This window comes from Lissotriton vulgaris, chromosome 1_1, assembly GCF_964263255.1.
Source record: "Lissotriton vulgaris chromosome 1_1, aLisVul1.2, whole genome shotgun sequence".
Classification (NCBI taxonomy): Eukaryota; Metazoa; Chordata; class Amphibia; order Caudata; family Salamandridae; genus Lissotriton; species Lissotriton vulgaris.
The window spans coordinates 1,988,931,012-1,988,947,067 of NC_141685.1; the positions used below are offsets into that span (position 1 = coordinate 1,988,931,012).

Here is a 16,056-nt window from a genome sequence, read left to right on the forward strand (position 1 = left end):
TCTTCTCCTATCTATAACCGCTCAACAGTCTTATATCTGCTGCTTATAGGGTACACATGGCAAAGAGAAAATTTAAAAAAAGTAAATAAGGGTTCCTACACCCCCGTTTGCTTTTTGTTTCTCCCACTACATTCATGAACCCTGATACCAGGGGCAGCAAGTACCCTTCCAGAAGTGCAAAAGGCAGGGAAAAAATATGGGGCAGTTGGAGGAGATTGATATGAGATAAGTGGATTGTGGAAATAGGGTGAAGTGGGACATTGAGAATTAACTAGTAACACTCAAAATGATTATCCTTGTTCCGATGACTGTTCAGCAGTTCAAGCAGCTGGGAATGGCATTAGAGTGTTAGTTATTCAATGTTAGAGACATGTTTCCATTCCCTCCACAGTGCATATCGCACAATTCACTTACTGATATTGACAAACATGGCACATATTTATAATATCAATTCCTAGGGGTGTTCCTTCTAAAAGTGCTTTTGTGAAAAACTTATAGATCAAAAACACATAATTACACTTTTAACAGAATTTGCGAATGCGAGGTGCTACTTTATGTCATTAATTCATATCGCATCAGTCATTCTTAATCACCCTATAGGTTTCTATCCAATAAGTTAATTAACAAATATAATATAGCGTTATGGACAGCTGCGGAGGGTACTGCTGGTTCTTAAATGCCCATAACCTGAGGTATCAGCCTGAGACGTAGGCAAGGGCCTAAAACAAGGGGGACTGGTGTAGGCGCAAGCAGACAGACTATAATAGTGTCCAGAACTTTCCACCTGCTAAGGGATGAATGTTCTAAATTAAAAACTGAGAAACAGGAAGTCAAACATCAGAATGTTAGAGCAGAAGGCCTATACCAGGATTATTGCATTCAATCATGCTCACAACATTCCAATGTTCTTATTCATGACCAGGAAGTAACCAAAACTATCTGGGTCAACCAGGAAATAACAGCGAAAATTCTTAAGGAGGAGCCTCAAATGCAAGCTTGGGGGATTCGATTATATGCTCATCACGAAGTGGGATATCCAGAACCCCTTCTTGGGTGGTTCATGAATCTAAAGTCAACAAGACAAAAAACAAAGCCGATTCCGGTCCCTGAAACTCCGGGCTCAAAGGAGCACAAAGTTCCTCCGTTGAGGGTACACAATACAGCAGAGCAACCGTTCCGAAGGGTCGGGACGAAAGAGGAAAGGAACTTTCAATCGACTGGCCTTGGATCTCGAGAACAATAAACAGCAGACCTGATGCTCTTTGACAGATGGAAAAAAATACAATAAACTCCTCGATGCTAAAATTTTGCTCCTGGAACATAAACAGCTTTGGTGCAAAAACCTCTGATAAAGGATTATTATTGTATCTTCAGCAATTTGATATAATCCTATTACAGGAAACATGGCTGGAAGAGCTTTTTCACTTACAAGGCTTCAAAACATACCATCTCTCAGGGACTAGGAACTCAAAATTTGGACATTTCAAAGGCGGGCTCACAACCTACGCTCAATTAAATCGATAAACTCAGTGAAGGAGCTATCAAGCATAAATACCGCAACAAATGGAATAAAAACAATACAGTTCCAAATATTGAGCCACAGAAATAAAGAAGTCTTAACAATTGTTAATTCCTACATTCATCCCCACAATAAAAGAACCAGTGGAAATACCTTAGTAACTGAATTGACAAATCTCATCACTGCGGAACCATCTTCAAATTATATCGTCTCGGGGGACTTTAACATGTTCCTCACAGGAGGGATTGACCCGGATAGTCCTGCAGCAGAACTCCACGCAGCATGGGGTATCCCAAACCAGGACGCCTGTAGATGGGGCAAGTCATCCAAAATCTCGAGGGGCCTTCAAACCGAGCTGACAAATTTGTCTTTGGTTGCATTAAATGGGCGCTTCGCAGGAGACTGCCCATCGGCTGCCACCTTCCACACTGCCCAATGTAATATGGCAATTGACTACACTTTCACGTCTTTATCGACTTTCGGCCTAATAAAAGGGTTTACGATCGGAAATCCGGATCACAGTGACCACCAGCCCCAAGAGTTTACCATTGATGTTCACAGAACAGCAACTACTTACCCAATGGAGGTCACAAATTTAATGATAACAGCAAATCACCGGAGAATCAAATGTAACACCTGCGATCCAGAACAACTCCAGACCCTCGCGGAAAAAAGATGGGAGGAAAGCAAACAGTTAAGCACCAGTCACTTAATAGCATGGGAGAACTTCACAGATAGCTTCAATCCAACCAAGTCAAAAAACAAGTCAAGCGAAGGATTAGTAAGACCAAAAAATCCCGGGGCAGCCTCATGTAACCAGGCACGAAGCAAAATATTCCACCTCTCACGACATCAGGATGCCGAACTAAGGGAGTTAAAAACCAACATCAACAGGGCATTGCGCAGTCTTCGTATACATGGCCCAGCTGATAACATCCAGTCCGAATTAAGGAGTCTTATAGCACGCAGGAAAAAAATAATTTGGCTCGCCAAAAAAGAAAGGGACGAATCAATATGGGCTAAACTGACATATGATGCAAAAAACAACAACAGTGCCAGGTTTTGGCAGACCATCCAAATCCTAGAGAATCCATCTGCTCTAGGAATCAGCTCATATATAACTGACATCTGGGCAAAGTTCCTACTGAATCACTTCAACTCAGAAGCTGGCGAATACGCGGAAGCCTTACCGGAGCTCCAAAGTGACCAACAACAATCCAGATTTGAAGGACTGGTCCTTCCCATCGTCGTCACAACTAAGCAGCTTGGGGCAGAATCAAGAAAGGGCGCAAAGACGGAGCTCCAGGCCCCAACCGTCTTCCGCCAATCATATTTAATCAGGATTCGATCTACTGGGTTGAATTACTCTTCCCTCTTTATAATAACATTCTGGAAAGTGAGAGAATCCCTGACTCCTGGAAAGGATCAATTATTTCACCGATCTACAAAAAGGGCACCTTGTCAGACCTAAAAAACTATAGGCTCATTGCTTTAATCGACATTGAAGCCAAATTCTATGCAGGGCTCTTACTAAATGAACTTACAGTTTGGGCTCAGGAAAAAACCCAATTCCCATCAATCAAACTGGTTTTCAGGAAGGTCTGGGGACGTCAACAAATATTCTCGCCCTTTCTCTTCTGTCTGACGCCTCCAAAAAATCAGCAAACTGTTATTTGTCTGCTTTATCGACTATAAGGCAGCTTTTGACAGCATTGACAGGGGGATAGTTTGGGCCAAACTAGCGAGGTGGGGAATTCCCACAAACCTTCTAAACCAGCTAATCCTGCTTCACTCCGAAACTTGGGTCCAGATTAAAATCGGAGCGGGAGATACCCTGTCTAGGGAAATTCCTACTACCAAAGGGTTGAAGCAGGATTGTGTCTTGGCCCCAACCTTGTTCAACCTCTTTGTCTCTGACCTCTCCACCGAGCTGGACAACTGCAACCATCATGCCCGAACCTGGGGGGGGCTTAACTCTATCGAACCTCTTGTACGCAGATGACCTGCTACTAATCAGCCGTACTCCAATCGGCCTCCAGCATCTGATAAACATCACAAGTACCTTCGCTGAAAAAAATGGGCTGACCATAAATCTGGAAAAATCTAAAGTAATGGTACTAAACCAAGGTCCCAACAAACCCTATCCACGATGGTCAATGAACAATCGGCTGCTGGTCCCAACAGAGGAGCACAAGTATTTGGGAATCATATTTGAGAGAAATGGCTCATTTTTCAAACAGAAATCATCCATCAAAGGCAGAGGGACTGTATTGGCAGTTGCTTTAAAAACATCAAGCAAAAAATAACTGGCCCTAGCCTTCTCCCTTTGCTAGAAGTGCTTCGAGCGCGGCTGCTACCCTCTATCACTTACGGAAGTGAAGCAATGAGAGGAAGAGACGAGGCTACCTTGGACACAGTGGTTGCTAAGGCTCTGTTAATGTAATGTTAATGTAATGTTATGTGTTAATGTATAGGCATTTATATAGCACACTACTTACCCGTAGGGTCCCAAGGCGCTTCGACCGCTGCGAAACCCTTCCTGGCTTCCCTGAGAGAGGGTCCCTTAATGGGTATCTCCAGGGTGAGACCAGGCATCCCCGGCGGTCTGGTGGGGCCGTTAGTGAAGATGAGGCAAGCTAATGCCCAGAGTTGCCGAGTGTGATCGCTGATCAGAGTGGGCACCGAGGCGAGAGAATTATCGAGTCCGCTGACCCTGGTCCAGAAACCTGCCACGCCGGGAATCGAACCCTGGTCCCGGGCCGTCCTCTGCTCTCGGGTCTGCCGCCTCTAACCAGTGAGCCACACTACTTCACTAAGCCAAGCCCTAAGAATAATATTCAATCTTCCGCAATTTAACTCACCAGCGCAAATAAGATTAGAATTCGGACTGCTAAAGCAGCAAATCTCACGGAATGGGGCGTACGCCAAATGCTGGTTTAAAATAAAGGGGGCCGAGCCGGGCACATTGAATTCATACCTGTGGTTGGAAATCTCAAGGAGAAATGATAGCCCAGCGAAGAGTTACCTTCATTCAGCAATCAAGCTGCTAGCTTTGCAGGACCTATGGGGCTCCTGCTTATCCCAGAAAAGCTTCAAGGTCCTGGTAAACAAATCAGTAAAGATTGTATCTCTCACAGAAGATAAAGCTGCCCTTAGTAGGAGGGCCCACGGCTGGTTCGTAATCCAGAGCTACATGTCAACAAAGCCCCAACTATACTTAAAAACAGGTTTTGCAAGAATAACAAAAGAAGGTTCCTTCATCTGAGACTGGGAATCTTACCAGCAAAGCCCCACCTTCCTCCATGGAAATGAACAATCTCCTCTAATTGCGGCAGACTGTGTGGAGATCTAAATGAAGACCTAATACATCTACTATGCATCTGCAATGGCTTGAGAACGGAAAGGAGACAGTTTCTAAAACAGCTCCTGATTGCAAGTCAGGTTCGATCTTGCTATGCCAGCTGGCTTATGAGACAAGTATAACAACCCTCTCCATTTGTGCTCTGATTAAGACCTACGAATACTTCCTTGGTTGCCAAGCTGTCAGCAGTCAGCATTGGCTGGCTTCGAGTTCATCAACTTTTTGTATTCTCCACAAACATCACTTCACGGGGTGCATCCATCCACGAGAACAAGCCTTATGTTTTTCTATCTTAATAACTACGAAGAACTATCTTACCTACAAGTTTTTATTCCCCTGCAATTTTATAGAATTACAACATATTTGTAATCTTTTAAAGGTGAAGCCACATCTTGTGAATTAATGTTTTACTTGTTTGCGAAGGTTTTAATTAATCATGCAATAAAGTCATTATTATTATTATTATTCATGTTGTAGTGTGTATGCTTGGCTTGGATGTTTGTTTTTGCTTTTCCTCTTTTAAAAAATGTACTTTGTTCATTTCATTTATTATTCACAGTAAAAAAAATGTTGACTTCTCCAGGGTCATATCTTGTTTGTGGATTATGCAAATCTTCGGGAAAGCTGCAGAGTGACAAAAACTTCATTTGAATTGAATTATTTTATTTCATGAAACACTGTGCACTAAACCAGTGCTTTAAAATGCTGTCCAAGTGCATCAGAAATCCTGTCAATGTACCTAGAAGGTAAAAAAAAAACATGGTTTAGTGACTCACAAAGTTGATATTTTACACTAGTTTATTGATGGCTTGATTATCTTTTCTGAAATACAAAATAAAGACGCCTAGTTCAGTGTTTTTAGGATATAAGAGTTTATATATGCAAGTGTTGTTAGTAGTTTCCTAATTGTTGTATACCTCTCTCCTCATCCCATTCCTCGTCCAGTTCCTTACTTGATGAGGAGACGTCTGTCTTTCCTCCATCGACACCCCATCCACAAGCACTCTTTTAGATATAGTCGCTTGAAACGTAGTTTATCCACCATCCCTTAAACCCTTCGATGCTGATGACGAGCTCAGCTCATCATCAGCTACGGTGGTCGTGTGCGGATGACGAGCTGAGCTCGTCATCTAACGCGGCTTTTAGAAAAAAGCCGCGTAGCGGAAAAATAACCGCCGCAGCGATGCGGTTAACGTGTCATACGTGGTCCTTGAAAAGGGAGTGGCTCAGCTAGCACTTCCTGTTCAGTCCACGGGCAGGCGCCCCAAGGTCGGGAATGGCCTTGGTTTTCGTTATCTTTTACCTTTAAAAACGTGTAACTAGGAGTCCTGTAATGCATTCAAACATGGGACAGGAAGAGGCCTGTCTTGAGCTTGTTGCCATATTTAGAATGGGGACTGTTTTCAGCCGGCAGCTTGGCCCCTACAGCAGTCCCTCACAACAATGTATTATGTGGCAGCAGTGTCAGTCAGTCAGAATATCTTTATTCGGCTTATTTAAAAGCCATACAAAGAGAGAAAAAAGATAAAATACATTTCATACAAAATTTTTCCTATTTACACAGAAGACATTAAATGTAAACAACAAGTTTAAAAAATGTAACAAACAATTAAAAAGTGTTACGTTTGAACATAGACATAGATGATAAAAACATTTACTCTGAGACTAATCTTGACAGACAGCTTTCACCCTTGAAGCGGCTACCAGAAAATTAGCAATGCAAAAAGTAATGTGGGGATTGGGCAGTAATTGTAAAAAGAGCAGAGCCGGTCTCACTTGGGTGAAGCCGGCCTCTTTGAGAATAGGCAACAGATATTTTTTCCTTGGCTCTGAGTACAACCCACAGAACATGACAAAATGCATTGTATCTTGCACTGAAAACTGTTCGCAGCTACAGGGCAGGGCTAGTTCTGGCTTCTGCCAATTATTAAAAGAACCTAAATAAAAATGTAACAAATTAAATCTGAATTTGGTTAAAAGGAACCTATGGAAGGGGATTGTGACAAAACCAAGGTAGGGTGCAAGTGATAACGAGTTAACCAATAAACAATGGTCCCTTACTGCCGGTTTTACCAATTCGCGTTCTTCGCGGCATGCTTCCTTCCTTCCCAAAAAGGACTTTTTCACAAAGTCAATGTCTTGAATCCTAATATTCTCAGGGGAGGTAAAAAGCTCCAGGCGACCTAGGTCTAAAAATTCCCTGGCCAAGTAAGCCAGCCAAGGAATCTTGTTGGATTTATCCAGGGACAGAACGTCAGACATAATCTTGTGATTTAATGGGAGTTCTTCATTCATCCACATTTTTAGCCAAAAAATCAAGGGGGCCATACTCAGCATATCAGAAAGAAAATGTAGGCCCACTTCTTTATGAATGGAATAGGTTGGGGTCGACTGGGGTACAGAAAGTAGGGTTCTGATAAATCTGTTCTCCGCTCTCTGAATTGGTTCCATATTTACATATCCCCACAATGCGGAACCATACAGTGCAATAGCCACAGATTTGCTATTATAGATTTTTTGTATAGCTTCCATAGGCCTAGCCCCTAGCCTACCAGCAAAGCCCAGGAGTGCTGATGATTATCTAATACCAGCCAACCTCTTGGCTCTTACCTGCGGACCCCAGGACCCTTTCTGGTCGAACAGTATGCCTAAGTAGGGAAATGTAGATACCCTAGAAACCGTGTACCCCCTGCATGTGAATGTTTTATTTCTCTTCTTACGACACTCTTGACCCACCTCCATTGTGTGTGACTTGGTTACGTTTATCTTAAGATCCAGTTGCTCCATAAACGAACCAAAGGCATTCAGAAGGCGCTGGAGGCCAACACCCGTGCGAGCGATCAGCACGGCGTCATCCGCATATAGGAGCGCCGGGATCTTAGTCGCTCCTACACGTGGGACGTCGGCTTCCTGCCCCCCTAGATGTGCGCCCAGGCCATTGATGTAGATGGTGAAGAGCAAGGGGGCTAAAATGCAGCCTTGCCGCACCCCCCTTAATGATCTAAAGAGAGGGGTAAACCTACCCTCGTTCGTTACACGTACACTTGAAAAGAGTTCTTGGTGCAGGGTGGCTATAAAGGTAACCAATGCCTCATCAATACCCATCTCCAACAAGATAGACCACAACTTTTTCCTATTGACCAGGTCAAAAGCCGAGGAGAGGTCCATGAATGCAAGATACACGGACCCCTCCTTGGCCACAGTGTATTTGGAGATGAGTAAATGTAAGTTGGCGCACTGTTTGATAGTCCCCTTTCTTTCCCTAAAGCCGTATTGGATTTCGGACAACCCGCCACAGCTCTCAACATTCTCCCTCAACCTGGATAAAAGAACTCTACCTAAAATTTTTACTGATGAGTCCAGAAGGGATATAGGCCTAAACCAGCCTGGATCATCCCGCTGGCCTTTTTTAAAAATAGGGACAATGGTAGAGGTGTCCCATGAGGCAGGTGCTGAGTTACCATTGACTGCGTTGAACATGTTTGCCAAAACTTCAGCCCACAATTTTGGTGAATACATGAAAAAGTCGGTGGGAACACCGTCAGGGCCAGGTGCCTTATGCTTTGTAGTGGCCAAAATGGCTTTTTCCACCTCATGTTTGTTAAAAAAGATGGGGCGGGTGGCTGAGATTGTCAACAAGACATCTTTAGTCGCATCGACAGTATCCCCGTAGACGTTTTTAAAATGAGACAGCCATTTTTCGTCAGAGATAACGCAGTCCATGGATTCGTTATTGTCGTCTGAAAAAAAGGGCTGTTTGATAATCTCCCAATTTTTTTTACTATCCTTCAGGACTGCCACCGAAAGGAGACTATCCCATGCTTCTTGTTTGATGATGTCATTTCGTTTTTTTACGGCTAACTTGTAGATCTTCCTGAGTCTGGTAATCTCATCTTTTACCCTAGGAGTATTTTTTAGGGCTGCCAGCAATAATCTATGTGCTTTTGAGCATGCTGAGTCAAACCAGCGCTTATTTCCTGGGGTTCCTTTTTTGTGTTTGCTAGAAGATCCTGTGACACCTGCCCACATATTACCTCAAATGCCTCTACAATTTCTTGACCCTGGGCACAGGGGTTCTTACAAATCTCAACCTGGTCCTTAATCTTTGAGAAATTTTCGGCATAAAATTTTTCCGGTACCACCTTTGCCCATTTCATACATCTACCTTGGTCAGAAGTCCTCAGGGGATGGGCAGGCCTTACTATCGATGGGGATGGTCCCATATGACCTCCCCACGCCACTTCAAGTTCTACCGGATTATGGTCGCTAAAATGTGATTGTACCGTACGGTAAGCAATAACCCGGTTTAAAATACCTAGGGATATGAATATGTAATCTATAATTGTACCTTGAGGGATGCCAGTAAAAGTTGGCAATCTAGTGCCACCATCTGGTTCGTGTAAGTCAAAGTTGGCAAGAAAATCTTCCAGCTCCTCTCCCTCTGTGGTATGTTCGAAATGAGGTCCCTCTGGTCCATCATCCCCTTCATTGCTACTTCTCCTACAGATTAAGTTACACGGATGGATATTAAAATCACCTAATAAAATATATTCTATGTCAAACTTGGTATTCTGACTGACCAAATTTAAAATGCTATCTAAGTCAGTGATGTTACAACCTCTATAGTCACTATTCCCTGAGTTGTAAAAGTTTATATAAATGGTCCTGCTGGTGTTATTAGTCACTCTTTCTACCATCAAAATGTTGGGAGAGTCGGTGCTAATCTGCCTACAGCTTCCCTTTAGGTCTAAGGAGAACAAGATTAGAAGGCCTCCCTTGGCCCTCCCCATACGACTGGGAACAGCTGCTTTGGTGAAACTAGTAAAACCATCCCACCAAAGATTGGCAGAGATGTCCCAGGTTTCCTGGAGGGCAATAATATGGTGGCCTAAAACAAAGCTTGACCATGCCTTATCCTATCGCTTGCCGTTTAGCCCTGCTATGTTCCAACTTATCAGCTTACAGGAGTCTATGGGTGTCTTAGGCTCTGAGTACCGCACCAATGCCCCTTCAGTCTCTCGTGATAATTGGGTTGCTTCGTTAGGTCCCACTTTCGATAGACTCTGTAGGTTATCACTGGCGAGACCCTGAAACGCACAGTGCTCAGACAGATTTGGAATGGGGAGATGATCATGTCTAAATGTCGTTTGGTCTTCCTGCCCTATCTGAGGGATGGGCTCACTGGGATCTAAACCATTAATGCGTAAGCTATTCTGATCTAATTGTTGATCTATAGTATCTTTTCCCAGGTTAGTGACCTCTATATGTCAGTCACAGTCATTTAAATTGGACAAGACTCCATACCTATTCCCTGTTCCAAATCCCCAGTCAAAAGGGGTGGCCACCTGACCCCATCCGTTTACTGCTGTATTCCACATAGGCTGTGGAGTATTAGGGCGCATCAGAAACTGTTCATTTCCCGGCCTGGCCATAAACCTGTTTCCCTGACCTCTATTATCATATCCCGGGGTACTTGGTCCCCACCTATTTATATTTATATTGGGCCAATTTAGCCCTGGTGTTCCGGCGATTAGCCCAATCGGAAAGTTGTGTTGCCCTGTCCCAAGACTAATCGTAGGGTGAAAACGGTCATTGCTAAATCTGGGTCTAGTTTCCCCACCCCAGTGAGTAACTCTTGCGTTCCTTCTAGGCCTGGAGATATTAGAAGAGGTCGCAATCTGATTCTCGTTATAAAAGAATTTCAGGGTAAGAGGGATTATGGAACCGCTTCTACGTTGAGGTGGGAAGATGTTAGCAAGAATGTTTGGGAGTCCTTCTGCGCTAGCAAAATTTAATACTACGCAGTCCCCTTTAAACTTCTTTGGCTCATTCCCGATCCATGGTACCCTCCTTGCCATGACAATTTCCCCCGCTAGCTGGTCAGCTCCCTGGTATGCCATGTGCATATTATTGGTGAGCCAATATAGAGCTTTATCTTTTAGTCCTTGAGTGGATTCTTTTTGCCCGTGAGATAGGACAGGGACATTCGCCAATACCAGAACTAATGGTGAGGCTTCCATGATAAATTGTGATGAATCATCCCCTAAATTCAGTGGTGCTGGCACAACAGGTGGTAAAGTGGGGGACTCTCTTGTTATATCCTGGCTGGGCGCAGGTGGTGGTAACTGCCCTACCGGGGTGGGCTGTAATTGGCCTTCCATGGGGCCTGTGTCTACACCTGTGTCCTCCTCCGCTATGACTACTGGTTTGATAACGTGAGTGGCTAGATTCTCCAAATCATTAACCAGCTTACTTTGCGACCCACCCATCTTTTTTACTTCTGCTGTTAATTTATCTATCTTCCCAATAAGTGGCTTGTTGATGGTCTTAATTTTAATATCTATCATATCCGAGATCCTATTAAATAGGTCACCGTCAATGATTTGTCTCTAAACTCGTCGGCATCTTCGCGCTCCACGTTTTTCCCTTTGTGTCTAGGTGGTGAAGTAAGCTTTTTCCTTCCTGACTGTTTTCCCCCGCGTTTAGCTTGTGATTTTCTACAAGTTCTCACAGGCCGTGTAACAGGCAACGAGGCTGCGATATTTTGCTGTTGCTCGGAGTCAGACACTGCATTTGTTGACAAGTCAACTAGCAGGTCAGAATTTTCATCATCGTTGCCAATGTCTTGAGAATTAGTGTCGGATATATAAGTTGTGGGATCAAGTGGTGGTGTACCAGACATTTGTGCATTGGGGACAGGGCTCGGTGGGAGCAAGATTGGTGATTGGCTCAAACCTAGGGATTCCCTTCTTTCATTATTTATTTTTTAACCACTTGGACTAAAAAGGAATCTAAGGTATTAAGTGGTTCTGAGGTTACAGGGGCCAGTTTTCTAGGCATATTTACAATAAAGTAAAGAAGCTATCAGGGGTCAAGGACGGCACTCAAGTAGATAAAATAATGAGAACAGGCCGCAGTACTAACAAAACAGGAGAACAGCAATACCATACAGCGATAAACAGTTTCTTACTCCAATCAATTCAGGGACCAAATACAATTACAAATAAGTGCTGGGGTCCACATATAAAATAACCTCTCAAAACAGCCTATATTAGGTCAGTATTAACCTCGAGTGGTTCACCTATAAAACAGAATTATTCAGCAAGGTCCTACTTGAGTTCATATAAGCAAGATCTGGTCCTATTCTGTAACAATAACTCCTCCTACTAGTCCGTGTTCCTGGGCGATTCAGTGAGGGCTCGAAAAAACCCTCTTCAAACTGACCCCCGTCTGGTAACCGGAAGAAGGATGGAGGATACAAGTAACTGGTAGGACCGAGCGAACACAGTTCAGTAACAATAGAAGTCAATAGACCACGAAGTTTTCCTCATATAGCACAGTACCTTAGCTGGTCCACCATGGGGATGTCAGAGAGGTGGCCCAGCCCGGCCTCTTACGGCCCCGGACGGCCACAGACGGTCCCGCCCTTGTCCCGGGCTTCTCCCGGCGCACTCCCGCGCAGCGGGGGGAGGCCTCCTCTTAAGTACGTTGACCTATGGAGTGCAGGCGGGGCGTGGTTGACAGGGAGAGCGGCCAGGTGACGAGAGGCGCGGCTTGCCGGGGCTTCTGGTCCTAGAAGTCCGGCCACCGCTTGCTCGCAGCCCTGCCCAACACACGCTTCACCAAGGTGTAAAGATCCGGGGCTCAAAAACAGGAGTGATAAGCAGCGGGACCCGCGAAGCGGGTACCGCAAGTTGTAAAGCTGGAAAGCGGCAAAGCGAGTCTCTCAACGCCCTCGCAGGCAGCAGTTCAATGAGCTAACAAGCAGGTCTGTCAGCGTCCTCAATGGGAGTAATTCAGTGCACAAAGGTGTCCCATGTAGCAGCAGTGCATGGGTCTGCTTGTTGGGGAATGTTGGATGCAGCTCGAGATGTCACCCTTAGATTTTTTTTATTCTCGTTTTTAACAAAAGGGGTATGAATCACATGGCATTGTTTGTTATACTATAAGCAATGGTTTCTGTACATTTGGTAATAAGTGATATCCCATTTATTGGTACGTTCTGTCTATAACAGTTGACATGTAGAGGCTTGTGGGACAACAGTCTATTGTACATATTATTAACAATACCAGGAGATTAGGGCATCACATCCATCCCCCCGCCAATTTTTATCAGAACGTTAATACCTATAATGTTGTACCAGCAGCTGTTACTATCGGGCCGTACATGAGTTTCCTCTGCATGCATTCCATCTACCCCAAACCTTCTCCCATTTTCTAGGGCACCCCCTGCTCTCATACACTGATCTCTCTGCCACCATGCACTAATCCAAGTCTCTTTTCCAGTTGCCCCCGCTCCCCACTTTTGTGCAATATTGCATTAAGCTACAATCATACCCAGCTTTACCCACATTTGGTCTGCTCGTGTCAAGTCTGTGGCTTCCCAAATATTGAGTAGACATAGTTTGGCTGAAGGTCCTATAGTGTTGCAGGTGACCTTGCTGATGCATGTTAACACCCCGTTCCAGTATTTTTGGGCATAAGGGTATTCCCACAAAATGTGAAAAAATCCTGCTTGCCCACATATCCTTAGGAACCTTGTGTCTATTTGTCTGCCCATTTTAACTTGTGAAGTGTAGGAGACATATACTCTGTGTGGAATTTTTAGCTGTACTAAATGAAAGCGTAGTCTTACAGCGACCACTTGTGCGGAGGCCAGGGCTTCAACTCAGTAATCATCCTGCAGGTCTTCTAAGTCTGTGTCCCAGTGTTGCCGAAGCTGCCCAATAGTCACCCTTAGATTTAAAGTGCCGGGTTCCTGTCTCAGCCTCTACTCTATGCAGTGTCATTTTTGGGATCTGGTGTTATGTCACTATGAGAGTTCATTTATAACCTGGGTGGTGATATCAGGAACAGGTGGCAGCTCTATGTGCCTCCAGTCTCACTTGTATCTCTAGTTTCTAAGCTGAGATGCCATCAATGGCACTGATTTGAACGTTAATCTAGCTTAGACCGCTTGGTATTTTAAAGTTTAGGTTCATTGACGTTATAAATTCATGTAAGAATGACAAGAAGACCTAATACTCAAGATAATTCTTCTGCTGGTCTCAAGATGGGATGTCTTTGACTTGTGATGCAAATTATTTAGAGGTCTCACCCTTCTCGCACGGCTTTTCCACAATCTTTTTGATGATTGATGATTTCTAATGATTCAATGTTTTTCTCTTGTGAAGAATACGATTTTCATGGTCTTCCTATACTGTAGGAGTACCAGATACAAAGAAACCAGTCACAATATTTTCTTATCTGGGCATAAGTTAACTTTACTTTTGGACAGGAGCTCCAGCCTTTCAACAAGGAGTTGTGTTCTTTGGTTTCCGTAACATCATTGATTGCTGAATCATTGTTGTGTAGATTGGGATTCTTTTTAGAATGTTGTTTCAATGGTAAAATATCTGCTTGTATTTCTTTTAGGACTCAATCTGAATAAAATATTCTTCAATATGTGATCAATGACTTAATGTTGAATTTTGGGTGGACTGATCATTTTTATAGGCTACATTTTGCAGTCTCCCTAATTAATACAGAGGTTGTGGGTACACAGACTTGCGTATAGCATCTGTTCTCATAGGTTTTTGATATTCTCTTTTATGCGCCACCTGTATTATGGATTCCACACTGTATCCTTTTAAGTAGGGATATGCTGTTTTTTTATTAGAGCAAGACCATAATATTTTTAGGGTGTCAGATAAGCAGCTAGAAGACACACTATGATTCTTTTGCTGGTTAAAATCTACTTTTCATTTTTTTAAAAGATGGTGGAAGATGGATGTGCTGGTTTTAATCATTAGAAGAACGTGCAACCAATTTCTATACATACCTTCCACTGGGGTCTTCTCCTAAGCTGTTGACAGCAGAGGAGTTGCTGGTCTCCAATCTCTTCTGGTAGAAAGTGTTTAAAGATGAACAAAGGATCATTTGCTAAATGTTTTTATAAAGCCTTCTTTCTAAAACCATAGTGTGTTTGTTTGGTTTGTTCCTAAGGTAGGCCAGCATTTACTCAAGTTTGCTTTTAGGATTAAAATCAGAGATGTCCTCTGCGTATGGCAGGTCTAAAACTACATCTAATAACACAGTCATCCACCATTTTATTTCGGTGGTAAAATATACTTTTGCATCAAAAGACACTTGAAGCTAGTGTACACTAGTTACAACCATTTGGAGGGAAGTAAATATGTTTTGGATTTAGTTTAAAGTCCCTGAGAAGTTGTGTGGACCATTGAGTTGATTCAGCCATAGGGTCTTCTCATGGATCCTCACAAGTGGCATTCTTGCCCCTGAAAGTTTTTTAGGGAGTTTATTGTCAGATGAACTTTATTTCCTCCTTCTTGCAAGCCTGATTACAACCCTTTCTTACAAGTTAATTCATAATTTTGCTCCGAGTGCATTGAAGAATGGTCACATTTCTTTTTGGTATGAATGCATCTTTATTCTCTAACAGTGCTTATTTTTTCTGTTAATTATCTTGTGGTTTTCTTGCACACTTTGAGGAGTTTGTATTCGAGGCCTCATTTGGCTGCTATATTAGATGGCATTGAGATCCAAAATTAAAGTGTCATTTTGCAATTGGATTCTTCAATAGAACCTCCCTTGAAGGCATATTTGAGATCTCTTCTTCAGGGAAGATAGCAGAGTTTAATGATCTTCATACTTTTTTTTAGTATTTCTGCAGTCTTTGTATTCTATTAATGTATTTGTTAATTTCACATGGTAAATTTCATATTCGTCCATAAAGTCTCCAAGGTTTTTTATTAAGATGTCAAGGGTAGGACAATGGCTCTGTGTATACAAATATGTGGAAGATTAAAATACTTCTACAGTTTGACAAAATATTTATTAAACACGTTAGAGGCCCTCAGAGGAGTATTTTCACTTTTTGTATTTCTCTTTATAAAGGATGATGAACTCCAGGTCTTTCAGGTATGAAGATGGTTCTGTCCTTCTCACAGGAGATGTTTGTTATCCTGAATCTTTTTCAATATTTTCAATAATTATTTTTATGAGTTACATCAGTTGTTGAGGTTTCCTCTGAGAGCATTCAGTTGTTGGATACGATTCTCTTACCTGTGTTTTTTTGCCTTCTTTACCTAGGATTACAGGAAGACTTTCTCATAGACTATATGGCTACTGAGCAGTGGTGGCTCGCCGAGGGAGTGCTGTGGGGCAGGGACGGGGG

General features: G+C 43.1%; 1 protein-coding gene across 1 annotated transcript in view; it reads right to left on the reverse strand.

The window, feature by feature from the left end:
• Positions 1-5,409: 5,409 nt before the first annotated feature.
• CD36 (CD36 molecule (CD36 blood group)) overlaps positions 5,410-16,056 on the reverse strand; it is a 553,162-nt gene continuing 542,515 nt past the window's right edge. The window contains exon 13 of the mRNA XM_086919832.1: positions 5,410-5,619. Within this exon, the coding sequence (XP_086775958.1) occupies positions 5,611-5,619 (9 nt within the window). The 3' untranslated portion in view covers positions 5,410-5,610. The remainder of the gene's footprint in view (positions 5,620-16,056) is intronic.